The sequence below is a fragment of the Lipomyces tetrasporus genome (genome assembly GCF_029532465.1).
Source record: "Lipomyces tetrasporus strain NRRL Y-64009 chromosome Unknown POJ06scaffold_10, whole genome shotgun sequence".
Classification (NCBI taxonomy): Eukaryota; Fungi; Ascomycota; class Lipomycetes; order Lipomycetales; family Lipomycetaceae; genus Lipomyces; species Lipomyces tetrasporus.
Window position 1 is genome coordinate 600,942 of NW_026611605.1, and position 20,748 is coordinate 621,689.

Genomic DNA, 20,748 nt, shown 5'->3' on the forward strand with positions numbered 1-20,748 from the left:
GGGATTTTGAACCCACGAGATTAGTTTCTAAGACGGGCGTTTACACACTGGAAAGTAACTACATGTCTTGCTTCTTAGAGATCTGATGGATTATAAAGCTATCGAAAAAGAAGCCAACGTATGTACTTATATCACGGGAGAAATGGGGATGCCTCGATGCTGGCGCAGCTAATATTATCCAGAATGCTTTAGCGAACTCTCATGGCTTCTTTGATAAAGGCGACTATAAGTCTGCCATGCCATTGGCAGTAGAGGCTACGACACTATATTTACGTGCAACGAAAGCCTCCCGGCTGAAGTCGGAGCAACAACGACTACGACAGCAGTTCGCCGTCGCGGCTGACTTCGCAGAGGAGGTAAAATCTATGCTTGGCTCTCCCACAGCTGCACCTAAATCCCATTCAAGCACTGCAAGCTCTGTGAAAGACTCTGGTATTCTTTCTGAGCTGAGGTTTTCGACGAAGGAGCAGGCGGTACTTCTTCGAAGCTCGAAAGTGAATGGCATTGCATTTCCGCCATGGTCTTCGGCGGATACAGATCATGCTGAATGCGATGGTCTTTTCACGTAGGTGTCTATTCTATCGTATTGACATCTTCTATATGCTGATAGATATTTGGTAGTGATCCCGCAGGATTTTTATCTCTGTCAAGTTCTCAGACTCAATTGTTCAGCGCATGGAAGCGCCCTGCAGAAATATGGGGCAGCGAATTCACCTTGCTGGGAAATGGAGGGTCAGAGCTGATTCAGGTAATTATCTGGCACGAGCTGAATAGTGAAGTGAAGCTAACAAGGCTAGGATGTGCTGTCAGATTGCTCCGTGATTGCATCTTTGTGCTCGGCCATAGCTTGGGAGGAACGGTCAAAGAAGTCGGTATGCTAGCTAAATACTATCTTCCCTGTCAGCATTGAAACTAATCCGTAGCTCGTGTCCAATATAATATATCCGCAATCTGTATCGACGAGTGGAAGATACGTAGTGAAGCTATTCTTCAATGGACTCTTTCGCAAAGTAAGACATTGAACTTATTTATAATGAACAAGTTGTGATTAATCAGAATGTAGGTTGTAATCGATGATTATCTACCTGTATCGAGCTCAGCACGACATATTCATGTTATATCAAGGTCCAACGAAGGCCTTCTATGGCCCGCATTAGTTGAGAAAGCATACCTAAAAGTGATGGGCGGATACGATTTTCCTGGATCGAATGCTGGAAGTGACTTGTTTGCATTAACAACGTGGATCCCGGAGCATATATTATTACATAATGATTATGTTGATATGCCAGCACTATGGCAGAGAATAATGGTGTCATGGTCCTATCGGGATTTACTGCTGACAGTCGGGACAGGGAAATTATCGAAAGAGGAGGAGCTATCGTTTGGTTTGGTCAGCGAGCATGATTATTCAATACTGGATTTAAGAGTTCTCGATGACGGCAAACGAGTGGTTTTAATCAAGAATCCTTGGTCTTACAGTCACTGGAGCACAATCCAAGGGTCCTTTCGCGATTTCCAGGATAAACTGCCTGCTTCGCCAGGCTGCTTTTGGATGGAATTCTCTACAACGTGCATAAGGTTTAGTAGTCTTTACCTGAACTGGAATCCAGAACTGTTCAAGTATAGGAAGCAGGTCCACTTTGAGTGGAACTTGCGCAACGGAATGGCAGACAAATCACTATGTAAGCTAGAAATCTATTACTAAAGAATGATTTTTAACATCTATATAGATTTATGCCCGCAGTATGCCCTAGAGAATCCAAACTCTAGTGCTACAAATGTCTGGGTATTACTTAGTAGACACATTAGAATGAAAAATGATGCCAAGACATATATTGCAGTGTATACATTTAATAACCCAGGAACCCGCGTTTGGATGAGAAAACCTACAATAATAAAGGTTGGTTTGGAATACCCTTATCATTAGAGCGCGTGACTAACGTTCTGATTGTAGACCAAATTCGTTGATTCACAGCAGACATTGGTAAGACTAGACTTGCCTCCGAAGACATCCTACACGATAGTAGCCGCAACTCAGAACGGTGTCTCCGAGACGAATTACTTTTCCCTATTCACATATTGCACGTTACCAATTAATCTACTATCTGTCAGTGACGGATTCTCTCATATTGATGCGGTCAACGGGCAGTGGACTGAATTGTCTGCCGGTGGGAATGTTCTCTCAGCAACATTCGTCTGTAACCCTCAGTTCAAGCTTGTAGTCCCCAAGAAGACTACTTTACAGCTCTTTGTGGAGACTTCGACTGCAACTCCTGTTCATGCGCAAATTGTATGGGGTGGAGGTCGACGTGTTCAATCGTAAGTGTCAGCACGTCCGACATAAATGTGTGTCTAATTCGGTTCTATTGTAGAGTACGACGGCGTGATATAGCGCTCGACACAGGCGACTATAGTATTGGATGTGCTCTGTCTAAGCAAGCTGAGATGATGACCGCGGAGTACACCGTAGTTGTGTCATTATACGAAGCAGGCATCATGGGCGACTTTGGTTTGCGGGTGATGGCCAATGAAGGTTGTGCCCTAAGTCGCTTACCAGATCTTTCTAGTGGGTATAATGGCGATAATTTCTGACAAATGGGATTACTGTACAGTATAGGCGTTTTGGAGTGATGCATATCCTTGGATCGGAGCTAGCGGAGTTGCCTGATCAATATTTACATACATTATATTGTACATTCCCCAAAACGTAAGTTCCGTATAGTTTCTTATCGGTCGGTTCTCCGGCCATAACCACCTCTTCCTGGATCATAGTCATCGCGAAATTCGTCACGCACTTGGCCCCCTGACCTTCCGCGACCATATTGCCGACCATCTTTGAACCCAGGATCAATATCCGTCCGGACGATTCGCTCGTCTAGCTTTGTTTGGTTGATGTATTTCATGCAGTCAAGAGCATCTTCTCGCGTATAATATTCTACAAAACAAAATCCACACGGGGTTCTTGTGAATCGATCCAGCCCCATAACAATTCGCTTCACTTCTCCACACCTACGAGACAGTAATAGGTCAGAGCAAGCACAACGCGTATAGAAGGGGCACTGCTTAGCCAACTTACTTCGAGAACAGCTCCATGATTTGCTCTTCTGTAGTATAAAATGATCTAACCTCATCATCAGATTCAATGTAATACCAGTTTCTTTGAATAAGGACCTTACAGATTACCAACATAGAGCGTCGTGGACTTTTGAAGAATTAATTGAGTGGCGTCAGACTCTCCTTCGTTTCTTTCTCTCTGACAATCTGGTAAGCAAAAGCAGACAGTTGAGCAAGAGCAAATAAACCAACCGCAAATTGTTTGGCCACATAAGAACTTGGCATATCAAGCCTCGTCGCGGAATGATCTGAATATCTTGGTTTTGACATGGATGACAAGTAATATAGAATAAGGACAAGCGCCAAATAACGCCAACCAACGCCAAAGTTGAAATACTGGAGTCGATTCTTGCTGCGAAATTGCGATTATATTGTACTAATGAAAAATAGAAAACACCAGTCCTGAAGATGACTATGTGTGCACTCAAAATTCAAATTTTGTTCCACGACAAGTGTTACGACTTACGCGTCCTTTCGCCCTCCAAGAAAATGGAATTTTGGAAAATCGATACTCCGGGAGTTTTCCCTGGCTCTCCAATACGTCAGAAGCAATGATGATCGATGAACCAACGATCTATAACTCTGAACTTATGAAAACCAAAAGTATTTGATGCTGCAACAATGCCAGTGACAGGGTATGATTTATGTCGATCTCTCCTCTTGGTGGCAGTTCTGATACGAACGTTTTTATAACAGCGTCGTACTGGTTCACAGCGCTTCAACAAATGCAACCACGATTGCCTCGATAAACGATACAATCACGGGCCTATTCCCGCGAGTTATAGGAAAATGGTCACTGGAGTACAAATTGTACAGAGAAAATTCAGTCTTAGATCACAGTGCACGACCAGCAAGCCAGTCTCTAGCATCGAGTACAGTCGCTGGAGCACGCTTCCTATCGCAGCTGGTTCTCTCACATCACCCAGACGACCTATTTTGCTTGGTCGACGAGCCGCAGAGCAATCTACCAGGTCATCCAAATTTCGGGAAGAAAGTAATGGCAGTCTTTGATAGGGGGATGGACATGATCATTACGTCGAAGCTATCAAGCTTATGGATTTTGCGGCAGTCCATGCGGGCAGAAGGTATTGCATATGCAGTTGGTGATGAGTTTGTGATACGGACAGCAAACGTGACGCAGACTGGTTCGTTCAGGTTTATAGTAGTGGAGGTATAGCCGCAAACTGGGAAAACAAGAGTCAGTCTGAACAAGCTAACGCCTGATTAGATTGAATATATGTTCAGTGACGATATTGAATCCTCGAAAATAGTAATAGCAGATTTCGCCTCTAGATGTGGTCTTACATCTGGGAACTACTTCTTTGGAGATTCAGTCCTCATCTACAGAAGTAATCCCGACGTTTTCCAGAAGTTTACAAAAGCTGACACCGGCCTACAGTATATGGAAGCGTTTAGGGCCAGGCCCAGCGGATAGTTCATAGACCCCCTGCGAAGGAATCCTGATTTTGTTCACTGAGAAGTTCTCATTGATAAAATGCAAGTAATGCACTAATACTTCCAATGATCGTTGATCTCTATAGGCCACACCATAACCACTCTCCCATAAACAGCATCAATGAATGAACACCATTGACAAAGTCAAATGTCTACCCTACTCTACCTCAACCATAGCCCTACAGTATAATGCCAACTAGAATAAAACTGCAAAGCGATCCTGCGGCCAATCCCAAATTTAATGCTAAACCCATAAATCCTCCAGCCGCCTCTTTCTCATCCTCTTCCACAAAGCTTTCCGACCCCATCATGCCACAGCTGGAGACGTAACCATTTGTTATTCCGAACCAAAGCTGAAGAAAAATGTAAATACCATCACTAGATATGGTAGCTCCAGAGCCGGAAATGTTACATAGAAAAAATAGCGGGATAAAAACTGTTCTAGCCAGTGAAGCAATAGCCAAAGCTTTCGGGCTCCGGATAGTGTACTGGGGATAACCACAGATTACACGACCAACCAAATCGCCAATATTCCATACTAAAAATGCAAAAGGAATATATACTTTAGGTCTGAACCACGAGCTGGGCGATGAAACACCTTCGGTGTAATTAACAGATAAGATATTAGATGCGAACACTGGGAACATCATTGTGACCCCGAACGTGTAGAACACTGCAAATGCCAGATAATGTAACTTTCTGAAGAGAACTAATAACGGAATATGACGTCTTGTAGGTTGTTGTGCTTCATTGTCGCCATCGTCAATAGTACCAGCGTGATTTATAATTGCTCCCTGCTTTCTATAAAACTTCAAGAAGAAGAGCAACGCTACACCAGTGATTCCGGAGGCGATTGAGAAATACATGAATGAACTCGTCGATGTGACTTCGTCCCCGCTATTTTGGTCATCCGACCGCGTTTGCTCGACTGTAACCACCGACAGAATTTGTGCAATTGACGGAAGAACTCCCGCAACGGCCTGGCCTACCATAATACCCTGCGTATAGATTGGTGCAAATAAATTCGCAATTGCAAATGCTCCGTTTTGCGACAATGACGTTGCTAGAGCGGAGAAGAACACCGACACTAACAGGTAGAAGAAGTATGGTGCAATAGCCCACGAGCCTCCAGTTATAGACGTCAACGCCAAGATAGAGAAATTTATGATGTTCATAACTAACGCTATCCAAACCCGAAAAGTGTACTTCGCGTGCGTTTGTTGGTACGACAAGACAATCATAGCTATTGTTGCCGTAATGGTGCTTGTAGTCATGATACCTTAGCATGAATTAGCACCATGCTCAGCAGGATATTTAGTTCAATCGCACATACAACTCTGAAAATTCTCTCGCAAGAAATCACTCGACTTAAATCTTTCTTGGAAATAAGCTGCTGCGCTCAGAAAGCAATTCCACGGCCAGAGCATTGCGATACCTAAACTTGTTAACCGAGCCGAAGCCAGTACAATGGCATGTCGCGATTCTACCTATCAGCAAAAAGGAGAAATAATCCATAGCATCATAACTCTCCTTCGTAGATTGCATTTTGGTTAATCCAACGTCTGAGTCGGATGCCGCATCGCTATCAAGAGTTGAATGTGTCATTCCGTCATGGTCACAAGTAAAAGACTCCGTGGACGCAGTTCTCTCATCTCCTTGAAGTAGAAAATTGCTAGCAGGGTCTGAGCTACTGGCCATTCTCATCGGCAAGAAACACTGGCGACTGCTCAGAGTCTTATCGAAGTGTATAGGCTGCACGATATCGAACCGCGCAAAGGCGCAGACGACCACATTTCTCTATAAGCGGTGAGTATCGTGTCACTGACGCCATTGCCCGCGTGATGGTTTGGATATTACACAATGACGGTTACGCCTTAAACACCATGCTCATCAGCAACCCAAGGGATTCTTTTTTTTTTTCAGGTTAAGATCGGTTTCTATAGATCTGAATATCCGTTTAACGACTTACTAACATTGTCGGCATATTCAGCTTGTGAATAAAGTCGATAACTTACAAACGGAATGGCACCGACATTACCGTTCGTGCTTCCCTCACTCGTCCCTGTGAGTTCGCCATGGGGACCTCCTGCCACTGAAGGCAGCACCACGGGTCTATCATTTGAGGGTGCTCCTTATGCCCCATTCTCCAAAAGCGATAAATTAGGCAAATTGGCGGATTGGACCCAGGATCCTGGTCGAGATGGGCGAGATCAGCGTGGCGGACGGCAAAATTATGGACGTGGTCACCGAGGTAAGACTGATTCTACACATGCGGACTGGGGAGCCTCGTTGTGAATTAATTCGTAGAAGTTATGGCAATAGAAGAAGCAACTGCTAACACTCGATGTAGACCCATACCAGGCTTATGGCGCAAGTACAGCATCGAGCTTTCAATTCCAGAACGCCGAGGACGAGTCCAGCTTCTCAGTTGTCGACAGTAGCCGTACGACTGCAAAGCCGCGCACAACTTTCGGCCAGGGTGGCCGGGGAGGCCTAGTTCTACGGTCGCGGGGCGGTGCACAAGGTCGTGGTGGTGCCAGAGGCTTCGGTGCAGGCGCAGGTGCTCAACGATCCGGCTACCAGCGCTACGGAGGTGCTCGTATGGGACACCAAGATGGTGCGCGGGGAGGTCAACGTGGTGGCCGTGGTGGTCGAAGATTTGGATGGAAGGATTACGACAAGCCACAGAGGCTACGTGATTCATCGGTAACAATTTCACCTGATTGGCAGATGCTGGAAGAGATCGATTTCAACAGATTGGCGAAACTTTCTCTGGATATCAAGGATGGCACTGATGTCGATACTTACGGCTTTACCTACTACTATGACAAGTCGTTTGACAGACCGGGCGGTATCTCTGAGCGCAAGTTACAGGTTATCGACACACTGTCGTATAATCCCACTACATCTGACGACCCCGTCATCCAGCAGCTAGCTCAGAAGGATGAAGCGCGAGTTTTTGCAACCGACTCTATTCTTAGCATGCTCATGTGTGCTCCACGATCAGTCTATCCCTGGGATATTGTTGTGAACCGCGAAGGTGACAAACTTTTCCTCGACAAGCGTGAAGGAGGTCCTCTTGACTTCGTCACCGTCAATGAGAACGCTGCCGAGCCTCCTATGGAGGTCGCTGAAGGAAGCAAAGATTCCATCAACACCCCCTCGGCCCTTGCTCTCGAAGCCACGTTCATCAACCAGAACTTTGCGGCGCAGGCTGTCATTGAGTCTAGTGAGAAGCATGAGTTCACGCATCCTAATCCATTCTACAATCCAGAGGAGGAAACAGAGCCGCTTGGTTCCCGCGGCTACAGATACCGCAAGATCAATCTCGCCTCCGCAGCTGAAGAGATGGATCTCAATCTTATTGTCCGTACAGAGGTTGATGGTACCATCAGGAACGCTTCTGGTGAAGACTCGTTCATCACAATTAAGGCTCTTAACGAATTCGACACTCGTGCTCCCGGTGCAGGTGGTGCACTTGACTGGCGTTCTAAGTTTGGTTCTCAGCGTGGCGCTGTTGTCGCAACTGAGATGAAGAACAACAGCTGCAAGCTTGCCCGATGGACTGTTCAGTCTATTCTCGCTAGCGCAGATCAGATGAAGCTTGGTTTCGTATCGCGCGTTAACCCTAAGGACAAGGCTCGACATGCTATTCTCGGAGTTGTTGGTTATAAGCCGCGTGATTTCGCGAACCAAATGAACTACAGCGTTGCCAACGGCTGGGGTATCGCACGGTCGATCGTCGACATGTGCTTGGCACTTGAGGAAGGAAAGTACATTATTGTCAAAGATCCGAACAAACCTGTCATTAGGTTGTATGAGGTGCCGAGGGATGCGTTTGATGATGCTCCGGCCGAGAAGCAGGATGGGGATGAGTAGATGGGAGTAGGCCTGAATAGTGTGTATGTTGATGGTTAATGTAATTTTGCCTATTTCTTTTTTGTGCTTCGTTTGTAAATGACTCTGCAACTTCTGTTGTCGCGCATGTATGGGGTCGCTGTATAGACTATCGCACTGTATATTTACCAGGACATGCAGTTAAATATCTAAATTGTGACCTGAAATAATTACTACTGTTAGTCATCTTCTAGTCCGTACCATCAATGGCACCAGCAAGGACCTGTATTACAACGATACGTGACAATAAAACCAAACTCCAAGTTACGAAACTTCCCAAATCGTACACGTTTATTCATACAACCCAATGCATCGTTATATGCTCCATCACATCTACTGCCATTCATCTTTGCTAACTTCCACCCAGCTTGATTCGCTTGGAGGTCTACTCACCCCAGAATCCGATTCTGGGGGAGATGCTAACGAAACCTCGCATCCATCAATGATTCGACGTAAACCCGTCCCCCACGAGGCAACACCCGACTCAAGCATCATGAATCGAACTAGCTCATCCTTTGCAGAGTTCTTATCAAACCGGCTAACGACCAGTCGCAAAACTTTGTCTAGAGCGAGCAAGTAAGTTTCTGGCAGAGACCGCACTACCATTCGTAGTTTGCTACTGTAGTGGCTCAGCTCGCGACTTGGCAGCTACACATATGCGAAATTAGCAAACAGACTCCGGCCTCAGCTCATAAGCAGCGATAGCTACTCACGGCGGATTTCAAAGACAACAGCTTCTCCAGTAACTCTAGCACTTCCTCAGCAGTCGTTTCCGTGCTCTGCTCGATTCCACCGCGGTTCTCGGCCGCTATGTGCGGGACACCCGGGGTTTCGCAAACCTGATTCTGCTGGTGCTGCTGCCGATTTGCGCGTAATAATTGTTTATGTAACGCACCGCCAGACTTGACAGTCCCCGATCCCGACGTCGCGTTCGCAAAGTAAATGGGAAGCGTGTCGTTGTAGTGTGTAGGTGCCTTAGATGCCATCACGTAGTTCAAACCAGATAATGTTTATAAGGCACACAAACTCAACTTCTAGAGTCGCTCCCGAGCAGCGATGTAGTGCGATTGCTCTGGCCCACTTTGAACCCCGTCCGCAACGCACGTGCTGCGGCTCATCAGCAACGCGCATTTTAAGAAAATAAATTTATTGTACACAAGGCCCTCATTTTGCAAGCGGTATCAGGACTCGGGACTCAAGACGCGTGTGCGAGTTCATGCACCCTGCACTAGCAGAGCAAGCAACGCGCTTTGTCGTGGGTTTTGAGGACTCCGACGCGACAGGAAGTGAGATGCATTGGATCGAAGCTGCATGATACTCGATAATGAAGTGGAAAGATCGTCTCGAAATTTGTTGACATTCAAGCGACCATACTGGTTCGCCAAGTTTATAATGACTCCTCGAAGAGCTGTGGCCGCTTCAGTAACAGCGCGCGGAGGACAGCAAGCGACACTAGCGAGATTCATGACAATGAATGTCAAATCAGAGAGTGGCATCAGTGACCCAAGTAAGAAGCTAGCTTCGACCTCGACTTCTACGACGCAAACTACACGTAAACGGCACGCCACAGAAGACCTTGAATGTCTGGAAACCAGAACTAGTACGAAGACAGTCAATCAGAGCGACGGCGAGATCGAATTGGAAGGGGATACTACAGTGCAGAAGAAGGGCGGTGCAAAACCGAGCGCTGAACAGATCGAGTGGACTGTGCATGCTGGATCAGTGCTCTTTGGTTCATACCATTATCCAAGAGTTCGTTCTCGCTCAATTCCGGATCAGAGCATCACGAACAATAAGCAAACGTATAAAGTCGCAGTTGCTGGATTCGATTTGGATGATACATTGATTGTTACCAAAACAGGATACAGGTTCGCCAGCAATGAGAATGATTGGAAGTTCAAGTTCGGTGAAGCCCAGACATTAAAGAAGATCAAAAGTTGGCTCGATGAGACCACAGAATGCTTTAATGAGAGAATTCTTGTTATATTTTCCAATCAAAGTGGAATAGCATTAGTGCCGAAAGGGTCTAAGAGCAAGAGAGCCCGGACGCAGGTCGATGAGACCACGACAAGGCTGTGGCAATTTAAGGCTAAGCTGATGGCTATCATGAAGCCGCTGGGACTACCGTGTTATGTAATTGCTGCTACCGCTAAGGATGAATTCCGAAAGCCGCAGGTAGGAATGTGGCGGTTGGTCAGGGAAGCTCATGAGCGGCATCTGCAACATCGACTGAAGCAAGAGAGCAACAATGTCGATCGGCCTCTAGATGTCGAATTGGACACAGAACATTCGTTTTTCGTAGGTGATGCCGCCGGAAGAAGGGGTGACCATTCGAGCGGGGACAAGGATTTTGCAAAAAATCTTGGTATAATATTTTACACGCCAGAAAAATTCTTCAATCGATAAATTCATGAAATATTGCTGGACTATTTGTTTCTGTCGTTCGATTGTTCATACTAGTAGCACCCTTCACCACACATGCGATACATCATAGGATCTGGAAATGCCCGGAAGCCAATCAACGAAATATAGATCATCCGATGTATCGGCAAGCTCCAGCGCTCTTAAGCCATTAAGCTCGTTCCCTAGAGGAACGAAAATGCGTGCCATATATTTCAATTCAATGCCACGTACACAGATACTCTGACTAACAAGAGCGACGTCTATGCGGATGGGTGGCCGAAGAAAGATTTTGACGCCCGGCTATCAGGGATTAGACTGAAGAAAAGCCACAGTACACCGCAGCCCGAGTCTCAAACGTAGTTCTGTTACTGAAGCTGCAACATGGCCGACTGATCAACTTGGTTCCCGCAAAGACATGCAAACTGTCTCCGATACAACGGACGGTGGCATCTGCGAGTCCTAGGAGGTGAAGTAAATCATGGAAATGAGGGACGCATGGGCGTACGCCAATATGCGGATGATTTGCATGCAAACATCGACGCTTGGACGATTCTATGAGAACCTGCAGCCCGACTTTGCGTAGACACTTAGATCACCTACATCACCGTAGCCAGACTGATTTATCTGTCAGAGCAGTGTTATTAGCAGACGAGAAAAGGACGCGACGGCCATCTGCGTAGGGTGGTGTGCTCACAATTGGGCGGAATCTCAACGCTTGGGCGTGGAGCCCTTGACTACGCCGAGCAGACTCAATATAATGTACTGACTGGATCCAGAAGGCCGAGACTAATGACACTTCAGGCGCACAGTTGGCAGGCATCTTCTCTGTTTTCTGTGGTACTAACACAATGGCGGCCAAAGTACTCGGGTGATAATTCTAGGAGTTCGTATGAGCACCTTACCGACTTGCAAGCCGCATGCAAGCCGCAGGACCCGTAATTACCCGGCCCATTGATCGGAGAGCATAGTTGCGATGGCACAAATATTACTATCGCTGTCTCGCGGAGTATCCACGAATTGTACTCCCCGTGTTCCATCAATAATGTCTCCCGATCTTCCAAAACTTCCGAGCGCGATCTCAAATGCTCTTGAACTCACGTTAATATCTCAAGGTGCCGAGGCACAAATATATTTCTCACACGAGCACCCTTTCATTCCCAGCCCACTGCCTGCCGGCACAATCACGTCGACAATATCAAGTCCAAGCGCAGGATATATTCTGAAATATAGACCGCCAAAGCCATACCGACACAGTGCATTAGATGCGCAACTTACTAAGCACCGAACCCTTTCTGAAGCGCGAATTTTGTACAAATTGTTTCTTGCAGGAATAAGAGTTCCGTCATTTATTGCCGTTGATCCGCGACAGGGATTGATATGGATGGAAAATATCGATGGACCCAGTTTAAAGAAGTGGATTTGGATGCTCGAGGCAGAGATAGAGGGGCAGCATGGCGAGGGAGATGACGATGAGGCAATGACGCGGCAAGAGAGCATTAAACCGTTGCTACTGTCTGTAGGCAGCGAGATTGCAAAATTGCATTTCCTTGATATAGTTCATGGTGATCTCACAACTTCGAACATTCTTCTACGCGAAAGCAGTCGTACTGGAGCCGAAAGCGGAGCCGACTCGCCCAAGCGAATAGTCCCAGAGCCAGTGATCATCGATTTTGGATTAGCGCAGCAATCGACGCTACCAGAAGATAAAGCTGTCGACTTATATGTCCTGGAACGCGCGTTCATTAGTACACATCCCGTCCACAGTGAGGCATATGTCAAATGGGTTCTGGAGGGATATGTAGCCGGATTCGGGCGTGGAAAGAAGATCGCAGTATTTAAGGTCAAAGAGATTATGCGAAAACTTGACGCTGTCCGATTACGCGGTCGGAAGCGCAGTATGGTTGGATAAATGCATATATGTGACATTGCATTTGTATAATACATAGTCTATTTCTAATACTGTCTATATGTCATCACCAATGTTTACAAATTCTACCATCCATCCTAAACCACACACTATGCCTCTATTTGCGAGAACGCCAGTAATCTTTAATAACCACTCCCAACTCCACTTATCCTCAGCCACAGTCAATTCGTCAGCCGTGAGAAGCGCGACTATATCACGTACGCTCTCTTCTGGGAGAATATTCAAAGCGTCATTATGGGCAAGCAATTTGACCCCATTCTCCTTCGCAAGAGTGGTCAAACTTGGCGGCAGCACGCAACAATCCCTAATATTAATCTGATTTATCGACGGCAGAGCCAATCCTTTGCGTTTGCTGAACTTAATCAAGGCCTCAAGCCTTGCGGTCGAGAATTCCGAAACACCAACACTCTGCACATTATACCACTCCGCAGTCTGAACCGCAACCGTCCAAATATCCAAAAGATCCTGTTCTGAAATAGACGAGCCGAGCGTGGAACTCTCCTCGTCTAAATCTTCGCCGTCGTCGTCGGAAAAAGTGATTTCTGGGAACGATAGAACTAGCTGCGAAATTCTTACTTGCTCGGGTGCTGCAGCCTTGAATTGACTCAATGCCCGTTCTAGAATCTTTGCGCGAGCGGATACGGTTGATGACGGCGGAAAGAATAGTTTCACTACGAACAGTCATTAGCCGACAGACAAGCTTAGCATCTCGCAATTGCTCAGATACCTGTAATCTCAACTTGAGCCTTCCTATCTGGGGTCTCATCCACGCAAAGCAGCGGTTCACGAGGATTCGGCGGAATCTCCAATTTCACGTCTCCAGCAAGCGATAACGCCGACCCAGTGTGTTGCTCCTCGTCGCACCATAGTAATATTCTCTGCTTTAAGTCCGACACTAGGTCTTGTGTGCCTGATTTTCTGGCATGTGACACGTTCCCTGTGGACAGTATTATTGACATTGTCAAATTTCGTGGTTATGTGACTGCTTATGGCAGCTTGTCTTGAAAGCGATTACTTAACAGTCACTCTAACGACACTGTTCATGTAATGTGCCTAGCTTGTAACGGTAATAGACGTCGTGATCCTGCCCGAATCGTTGCGGTGCTCCGTGCCATGCATGGGAAAATCAGGAAAACGGAACTGCATGTCATAACCGTAGGATGCGAGCGGCTGAGAGTTAAGCTAGACAATGGGTTTGTGTAGGTTTGCATTGAAATCGTGCATGCCGACCCATCTTAGCCTTTGAATATCTTCATTTTGAAAGCTAATGCCAAGCTACTGCATTGCCAAAGGTAAACTAGTCTGCAATGTTGCATTACAATTACAAATCAACGGAGGCAAAGCTCCTCTCGTTCGTAAATGATTGCATATTTAACGATGCACGAAAAGAAAGTGAATTCGCTGCACCATAAGCGCAACATAAGCATTAATTAAGTCTGCCTGCCCTGTCCAGGATTGATATTAGCAAATCCTTATGGTTCTTCCGCATCATCATCATATGAATATTCTGTGAACTGCTATGAACATGTCAAAAGACCCTTGAATTACTTGATCTCCATAAGATATGTACCGGCGACATAATAGGGTCAACCTTGTTTACTCGGGAGTCGCGACGGAGCTCAGGATTTTGAGTTCCGGACTGTCCGCCAAAGGCGACAGTTTAAAAACGAATACGAGCGTACTACTGACATGCTCAATAGCCAACGTAATTACCTAGAAATCACGGCGGTATCCTGTCATGTGTTTGCGTCGTCGTATCTCGTAATATAAATCATATGCATAACTAGGTACTTGCAGTCTTGGTACAGTTGTCTTGTCCAACGTCATCAAAAGAGCCCTAACCTCACGCCGTTTCAATGGCAGGAAGACATTCTTAAGCTCCTCTAGCTTCCCCAGCCGCCATCCCCAGATATCAGTCGCGAACCCGGAGAACCAATTCAAGTGGCAATAAAGCTAAGCAACACAACGCTATTACAATACGAGAACAATGTCTTCCGAGGTTCCAGAGACTTTTTACGACCTCAAGCCGTTGGACAAGAAGTCCGAGCCGTTTGATTTCCACAAACTTGAGGACAAGGTCGTCCTCGTCGTCAATGTTGCTTCAAAGTATGTACATGATAGCAAGCCGGAACTTAGAGCATGCTGACCATGATTACCTGTAGGTGCGGATTCACTCCTGTAAGTTCGAAGACCTTTCCATGCGGACGGACAAGCGATGGATGTCCACGCGTCGCTTAGACAACGACTGACCATTGTGGTATAGCAATATAAGGGTCTCGAGGACCTTTACAAGAAGTATCACGACCAAGGTCTTGAGATCCTCGGGTTTCCTTGCAACCAGTTCGGTCCGTGCTAATTTACGCAGTCGCGAGCTACAGGGCAATGTTAGTTAACAAATGACCAGGTCGCCAGGAACCCGGTACCGATGAGGAGATCGCCTCGTTCTGCACGCTTAACTATGGCGTCACTGTATGGTTGACATTTAGTTAATAGCAGTTCATTTTTGCGGGGGCGGAGTAGCTAACATAGGCATCTACAGTTCCCTGTTTTGAAAAAGATCGATGTCAACGGCGACCATGCTGACCCAGTGTACAAATTCCTCAAGTCTAAGAAGTACGATTTTACAACTATTAGTTTCCATGCAATGAATTTTTAACGTATATGACGCAGGGCTGGTATCCTTGGCTTCCGAGGAATCAAGTGGAACTTTGAGAAGTTCTTGATTGACAAGCAGGGCAATGTTTTCCAGCGATACTCCTCCATGTCTACTCCGGGTGAGTTGAGGTTTACGTGATGGTGCCGTAATTGATGCTGTTGCTAACTGCTTAAACAGAGAGCCTTGATGCGGACGTCGCTAAGCTCATTGCTTAGATATGGCATCTCAGTAACAGCAAAAGATTGAAAGAGCGACTTGAATGATAGGGGCGAGGTGGTAAAGTGAATTGTTAATTTTTAATACAGGGAAATAATTATACGTGTACATTTAATTTATAATCGTATTCAGGGCCCTAACCAAACGCCAGCACCAATGCAATAATGATTTTCGAGACTATAAGTCTTCGAAATCCGCGTCATCGAGGTCATCATCAATGTAGTTGTCGTCGTCGTCGTCCACAATGATCTCTGGATCAGGCTGTGGAGTTGCCACAGTTGTACCTCCATTTCGCGGACCCGGAGTGTTGATTTCTTCGTGACCTATTTCCCGCTTCAACCTACTCATAAGTTTTACAATGTACTCCGTATTCCATTCATCAATCGCCCCGCCGCGTAAAATGACGCTAGTGGGCTTTAACATTATCACGCCCCGCAAAACAGTGACGTTATTGAGCGTGATTTTCGTGCCTAACTTCAGGCCGACTTCCAAATCGTTAATTGGCTTAGACTCTAGAGCCCAGTAACAACGGCCCAATGTGTCTTGCAACAACACCTTGCAAAATTTTTTCCCGAAAATAGGAGTCCGCGTCTTCCCAGGCTGCGTGCCATTGAACGTGTGAAACTGGACTCCACTAGCCATAGCCGTCCCGCTCGGTACCCTTCCACTGGCGTCGATTTCAACAGCATCGTCGACGTCGGCGGGAACATCTCTCACGACTTTCCGGCCACTGTCACCACTATCACACATGCCTTCCTCGATCTTCCGCACCTGTTCACTCCGACTGATGCCTATTTCTTGCACATCGGCAATTTGAAATGTGACAGGTCCGGTAATTGTCGCCGAGCGCATTGACGCGATGCCGTCAGGAATGACATTCGACCCTTTGACACAGCTAACTAGATCCTGTTCCCGAAACCTGTCTTCTCCATGGTTCTGATAGTAATACTGGATCGGGGGCGTCAACACCTCATTCGCGTCACCGTTCGCGCTTGGCGGGAGCAACGGTGGAATGGTACGGCGTAGGTCATCGTCGAGGAAAAACTGTTCTAGTCTCCCGAATAATAGCGCTGGCGCAGTGGTACTTTTTTTTGTCGATTGCAGCTTCGTATTATAAATTGGCGTGATCCAGTACGCGCCGGATGGCCGAACACCGTATTTCTCGTAAAAGAGATGTTGCAGCTGGGTTATGAGTGTTGCAGACAGCGGGTGGACTTCCGCGGTTGCCTGGTGGTACGGCCCTGTCATTGCAAAGGGGAATGGTTTTGATTTACATGGACTGATTGGTGGTTCGGTTTAGCTATGCTAATCGGGAGGTAGAGCGCGTCCTTTGATTTAGCTACGATGTGTAGGGTTATTTTGGTGCATATAGAACGATCGCGATATCCTCGGGTTAAGCAGTAAACTGCGATTTCGTTGTAGTTGTAATGCTAAGTGCCTGCAACGATCGTTGAGTTTCTACCCCATGGTGAAGCAGTATACGCTACGACTAGACGAGATATTTACTACCGACCGCTAATGTTGAGCCATCGACGACAACGCTGGATCTGCATCAGCCGCGACGCTTCATTTCGATTTCTTCCTGAATGAACCGGAAACTCGGGATTTGATCGATTCTGGATTCGTCGGCAGAGACTATTTAAGGTTGTGCTTCGAGTGCTTAATCTCAACAATATGCGGGATGTCGGTGGGTTTGCTTCATCAGCATTATCGTTTGAAAGTCTTGTGAGTAGCTAATATTCGGTTGACATGCTTAAGCGCAGCGCGCACTCTCTCAGCGGCAGATATGCAACGTGACTCTGTGGCTCGTCGCATAAGATAGTATCATGGGTAACATGGTATTGGGCGATTCGGCTCAGTACAGAGGCCGTGATTCACTACATCCAATCGCTGCTATTTCGTATCTGTCGACTGCGAGGCGAATCGCACACATACTAGCCTCGCAGTAAAATGAACGAGAGGCAGTTTCATCGATTTTTCTAACTTTTAAGAGTTATCATCACGCTTCGACAGAAATGGCTGAATAATTGGACCGCGTGTTTAATTAGACTTCCCGAACAGGATAAGCGTGGCAGTACGAAATCGCGTCGCCGAGGAGGTATTACAGTTTGATTATTTTGGGACGGCCAGCGAACAACGGCTCACATTGCAATTTCGGGCAATTCTCGTACGTGGCCGACCAAGACAACAGCAGATTATACAAATTTTAGATGCGTGCGGCGGTCTCGTATTTTATTAATTAGAATAGTTATGCTGAATTGTTGTCGTTGTGTTCGACCGTTGGTCTACTAACTGTTTCTAAGGCGATAACGCCAACTGCAACCGCCGCCTTCACGGTCCTCGTTCGTTCCCGAAACACTGCTCTACGCACAACTCAGGCCGTCGCGCCTAGTTTCATGCATCTCCACGCGTCTTGCGATGCTAGCTAGGGAGACTGGGGAGCGCAGGGGAACCAGCAGGGGCTTTGGGGGGAGTGTCAATCCGACCGACCAGTCGTTTCATCCCCCGGTGCGTCTCCCCACTTATTACCCTATTGGCCGCGCGGTGTGGTCGAACACGCGGCACAACCGCACCCACCGAAAGGGCATAAAACTAGTGCCAAGGCTTTCGGGCTTAGCCGGGTTAGCCGCCTGCACGAGCAGCGGAACTCTAATTGTAAGGGGCTACACGTGTTTTACGCGTGGCTGCCACGCCAAAAACGCGTACCTGCCCTTGCTTCTGCATGCAATCCTTGCCGTCCACGCTAGCCGGTTCCAGACCCGTTATTATTGACACCACCCACCAAACGCTCGTCCCACTTAAAACCGACAACGGTCCCCATCTTTTCCCTTTCTTCTCTGGTTCTGTTTTGTCACTTTTTGTTTGCTCTTTTCAAAGCGTTCTTTCTGCAGTTTAGCGCCTCTGGACTTGTTCGTTCCATTCCTTCCTTTTTTTCCTAGTTTAGTTTTTCTCGGCTCCGGCAGAAGCACAAGTCTGCCAGTTCCTTCGTTTTCATCCTTTTGGCCAGCTCAAGTTCAAGCGCATTTATCATATCGTTACTTTCGGACTGCAGTCACTCGTTCTTTATATTCAGTTCAAAATGAGATTTCTCCTCACGATCCTTACTTTGGCCTCTGCCGCCTTTGCTGCTCCGTTCGATAAGCGAGCTGTTTCTTGGGTGACCGTCACCGAGAACGTCGACTATGTAGAGACCGTTACCATGGTTCAAACCATCGTCGTCTACGCTACCGCCGTCGACGATCCTGTTGCGACCACGTCCACATTTGCGACCTCGTCTGTTCCCTCTGTCGAGCCTACCTCCTCGGTGGTGTATCAGCAGAATTTTTTCACTTCAGTCTCTAGCGACATCTCCTCTTCCACTATCTCGATTCCTGAGGCTACCACTTCGTCGACTCCCGAGGCGGAGCCAACTACTTCTTCCACTTATATTGAGCCATCTACCTCTTCCTACGTTGAACCGGAGACGACTACATCTACCTATGTGCAGCCTGAGCCAACCCCGTTGTCGGTTTATGTCGAGCCTACCACTTCTTCGTACGTTGAACCGCAGCCGACTACGTCCAGTTATGTCGAGCCTGAGCCAACCACCTCATCGGCATATGTTGAGCCCACCACCACTTCTGTCTACGTCGAGCCTACGACGACTGAAGGCCCTACCAGCACCTATGTAGAGCAGGCAGCTTCTTCCACCGAGGCGTCCGTGCCCGCCGTCTCCAGCACCACCTCCAGCGGCGGCAGCGGCAGCTATTCCGGTGAAGGTACCTTCTACTCCACCGGTCTTGGCTCTTGCGGGATCACCAGTACTGACAGCGATTACATTGTCGCCATTTCGCACACCATCATGGACGCCGACTCGAACGGTAACCCGAACGCGAACCCCTTGTGCGGCAAGACCATTACAGCGTATCGTGACTCGTCCTCAGTCAAAGTCACCGTCGTCGACACTTGCCCCGGTTGTGCGGAGTACGACCTCGACTTTTCTCCTACCGCGTTCGGCCAGCTTGGGCAGGAGTCTGAGGGTAGAATCCCAATCACCTGGAGCTGGGATGATTAAATTTCGCGCGAAACGTCAATCAACGTGATGATGTGATAATGTTTTCTTTGTGTTTAGGGTTTTGGGATTAAAATGGATACCAATGACAAAAAAAACTGTTAACGACGTTACGACCTGAACGGAAATTGAAATTACGGGATACTTGGGACATTATTTGCGATTTCCTATTTATTAGAGATGATATCTATGAGACACATGTTCTTACGTCCGACATTTTATATTAGAGATATCTATCGTATGATGGCTTTTTTTTCATTTATGTATATATATATTTATGATAGCTACAATTGAGATTATATCAAATACGCTCAATCAATGATTGCACGTTTCAGGCCTTGCAATATTGTCCAGCATGCCTGCAGACCGGATCCTAACAGTGTTTGAGTGAATGACGTGATTTTGATGGCAGATTGTCACACCCAACCCTCTTTGACGCAGTCATTGTATCCCCACGATCCGAGACCACCGCGGCTCCATGCACAATTTCTTTAACATCCATTGTGAAAGAGCTGACCGTGAACCCACCCGCCGAACGACAGAACGTGAGCCTTGAGTCGGGATCGAAAAAATTCGTAACCGTTAGGAGTCGTTCAAAATGTCTCACGCTTAACCGTTGCTGCGGTGGATTGATAGACATCACGGCCCGCGTGGGAACCCGCCAACGTTGGTAACTCTCTGTTGGGTTGCAGCTAAAGTTGGAGCTGTGTCGGGTTAGGGTATTAACCAACGGTGTCACTATTGCTAATTTAGTTGGTCATCGCAAGCCCGCTTTAGATATCGAACTTGGCGACAATACTTCCACGGCGTCGACGGCATCAACGGCAAAAACATCCGTCGTCTCAATTCGTCGTTCGCGGAAGATGCACAAGAGCCGGAAATCGAGGTGATCGAAGGACAACGCAACTCTGATGGCTGAAATCAAGCAAGTTTACGAACACTTGGATGCGTTCGTCCGAATGGTTTGACCTGTGCTATGCAAATTGAATATTTTGTGGATCACTCAGAAAGCTTGCCAAGGTTGGGCGG

General features: G+C 47.1%; 12 protein-coding genes across 12 annotated transcripts; 7 read left to right on the top strand and 5 right to left on the bottom strand.

Moving 5' to 3' along the window:
• Positions 1-236: 236 nt before the first annotated feature.
• Positions 237-2,592, top strand: POJ06DRAFT_201747 (uncharacterized protein; the record flags this gene model as incomplete). The annotated part of the gene is made up of 8 exons (XM_056185252.1): positions 237-565; positions 622-748; positions 798-872; positions 924-1,010; positions 1,064-1,682; positions 1,731-1,900; positions 1,955-2,319; positions 2,373-2,592. The coding sequence occupies 8 exons, from the start codon at positions 237-239 to the stop codon at positions 2,590-2,592; spliced, it is 1,992 nt and encodes a 663-aa protein (XP_056041321.1).
• Positions 2,593-2,659: 67 nt separating this feature from the next.
• POJ06DRAFT_24385 (uncharacterized protein) lies at positions 2,660-3,643 on the bottom strand. The gene is made up of 4 exons (XM_056186416.1): positions 3,307-3,643; positions 3,177-3,253; positions 3,077-3,121; positions 2,660-3,009 (listed from the first exon to the last, which is right to left on the bottom strand). The coding sequence occupies exons 1-4, from the start codon at positions 3,382-3,384 to the stop codon at positions 2,727-2,729; spliced, it is 483 nt and encodes a 160-aa protein (XP_056041322.1). The 5' UTR covers positions 3,385-3,643; the 3' UTR covers positions 2,660-2,726.
• POJ06DRAFT_24424 (mediator complex, subunit Med20) lies at positions 3,436-4,649 on the top strand. Its single transcript, XM_056186475.1, has 3 exons — positions 3,436-3,749; positions 3,811-4,285; positions 4,343-4,649. Exons 1-3 carry the CDS (start codon positions 3,736-3,738, stop codon positions 4,547-4,549), a joined length of 696 nt encoding a protein of 231 aa, XP_056041323.1. The 5' UTR covers positions 3,436-3,735; the 3' UTR covers positions 4,550-4,649.
• POJ06DRAFT_260379 (nucleoside transporter-domain-containing protein) lies at positions 4,629-6,363 on the bottom strand. Its single transcript, XM_056188478.1, has 3 exons — positions 6,057-6,363; positions 5,903-6,004; positions 4,629-5,848 (listed from the first exon to the last, which is right to left on the bottom strand). Exons 1-3 carry the CDS (start codon positions 6,271-6,273, stop codon positions 4,749-4,751), a joined length of 1,419 nt encoding a protein of 472 aa, XP_056041324.1. The 5' UTR covers positions 6,274-6,363; the 3' UTR covers positions 4,629-4,748.
• Positions 6,364-6,502: 139 nt separating this feature from the next.
• POJ06DRAFT_260381 (eukaryotic translation initiation factor 3 subunit D) lies at positions 6,503-8,602 on the top strand. The gene is made up of 2 exons (XM_056188479.1): positions 6,503-6,820; positions 6,920-8,602. The coding sequence occupies exons 1-2, from the start codon at positions 6,592-6,594 to the stop codon at positions 8,446-8,448; spliced, it is 1,758 nt and encodes a 585-aa protein (XP_056041325.1). The 5' UTR covers positions 6,503-6,591; the 3' UTR covers positions 8,449-8,602.
• On the bottom strand, positions 8,603-9,559 carry POJ06DRAFT_260383 (uncharacterized protein). The gene is made up of 2 exons (XM_056188480.1): positions 9,180-9,559; positions 8,603-9,114 (listed from the first exon to the last, which is right to left on the bottom strand). The coding sequence occupies exons 1-2, from the start codon at positions 9,450-9,452 to the stop codon at positions 8,800-8,802; spliced, it is 588 nt and encodes a 195-aa protein (XP_056041326.1). The 5' UTR covers positions 9,453-9,559; the 3' UTR covers positions 8,603-8,799.
• Positions 9,560-9,858: 299 nt separating this feature from the next.
• On the top strand, positions 9,859-10,872 carry POJ06DRAFT_201528 (polynucleotide kinase 3 phosphatase-domain-containing protein; the record flags this gene model as incomplete). The annotated part of the gene is made up of 1 exon (XM_056185242.1): positions 9,859-10,872. One exon carries the CDS (start codon positions 9,859-9,861, stop codon positions 10,870-10,872), a length of 1,014 nt encoding a protein of 337 aa, XP_056041327.1.
• Positions 10,873-11,875: 1,003 nt separating this feature from the next.
• Positions 11,876-12,995, top strand: POJ06DRAFT_24492 (uncharacterized protein). The gene has a single exon (XM_056186567.1). The coding sequence runs from the start codon at positions 11,912-11,914 to the stop codon at positions 12,776-12,778; it is 867 nt and encodes a 288-aa protein (XP_056041328.1). The 5' UTR covers positions 11,876-11,911; the 3' UTR covers positions 12,779-12,995.
• Positions 12,833-13,755, bottom strand: POJ06DRAFT_270694 (uncharacterized protein; the record flags this gene model as incomplete). The annotated part of the gene is made up of 2 exons (XM_056189454.1): positions 12,833-13,467; positions 13,524-13,755. 2 exons carry the CDS (start codon positions 13,753-13,755, stop codon positions 12,833-12,835), a joined length of 867 nt encoding a protein of 288 aa, XP_056041329.1.
• A 1,028-nt stretch (positions 13,756-14,783) lies between these two features.
• On the top strand, positions 14,784-15,667 carry POJ06DRAFT_270695 (thioredoxin-like protein; the record flags this gene model as incomplete). Its single annotated transcript, XM_056189455.1, has 7 exons — positions 14,784-14,902; positions 14,959-14,974; positions 15,060-15,141; positions 15,201-15,265; positions 15,336-15,409; positions 15,467-15,570; positions 15,630-15,667. 7 exons carry the CDS (start codon positions 14,784-14,786, stop codon positions 15,665-15,667), a joined length of 498 nt encoding a protein of 165 aa, XP_056041330.1.
• Positions 15,668-15,788: 121 nt separating this feature from the next.
• On the bottom strand, positions 15,789-16,957 carry POJ06DRAFT_260394 (uncharacterized protein). The gene has a single exon (XM_056188482.1). It carries the CDS (start codon positions 16,914-16,916, stop codon positions 15,846-15,848), a length of 1,071 nt encoding a protein of 356 aa, XP_056041331.1. The 5' UTR covers positions 16,917-16,957; the 3' UTR covers positions 15,789-15,845.
• Positions 16,958-18,465: 1,508 nt separating this feature from the next.
• POJ06DRAFT_24622 (RlpA-like double-psi beta-barrel-protein domain-containing protein-containing protein) lies at positions 18,466-19,907 on the top strand. The gene has a single exon (XM_056186755.1). The coding sequence runs from the start codon at positions 18,748-18,750 to the stop codon at positions 19,720-19,722; it is 975 nt and encodes a 324-aa protein (XP_056041332.1). The 5' UTR covers positions 18,466-18,747; the 3' UTR covers positions 19,723-19,907.
• The last annotated feature ends 841 nt before the right edge of the window (positions 19,908-20,748 follow it).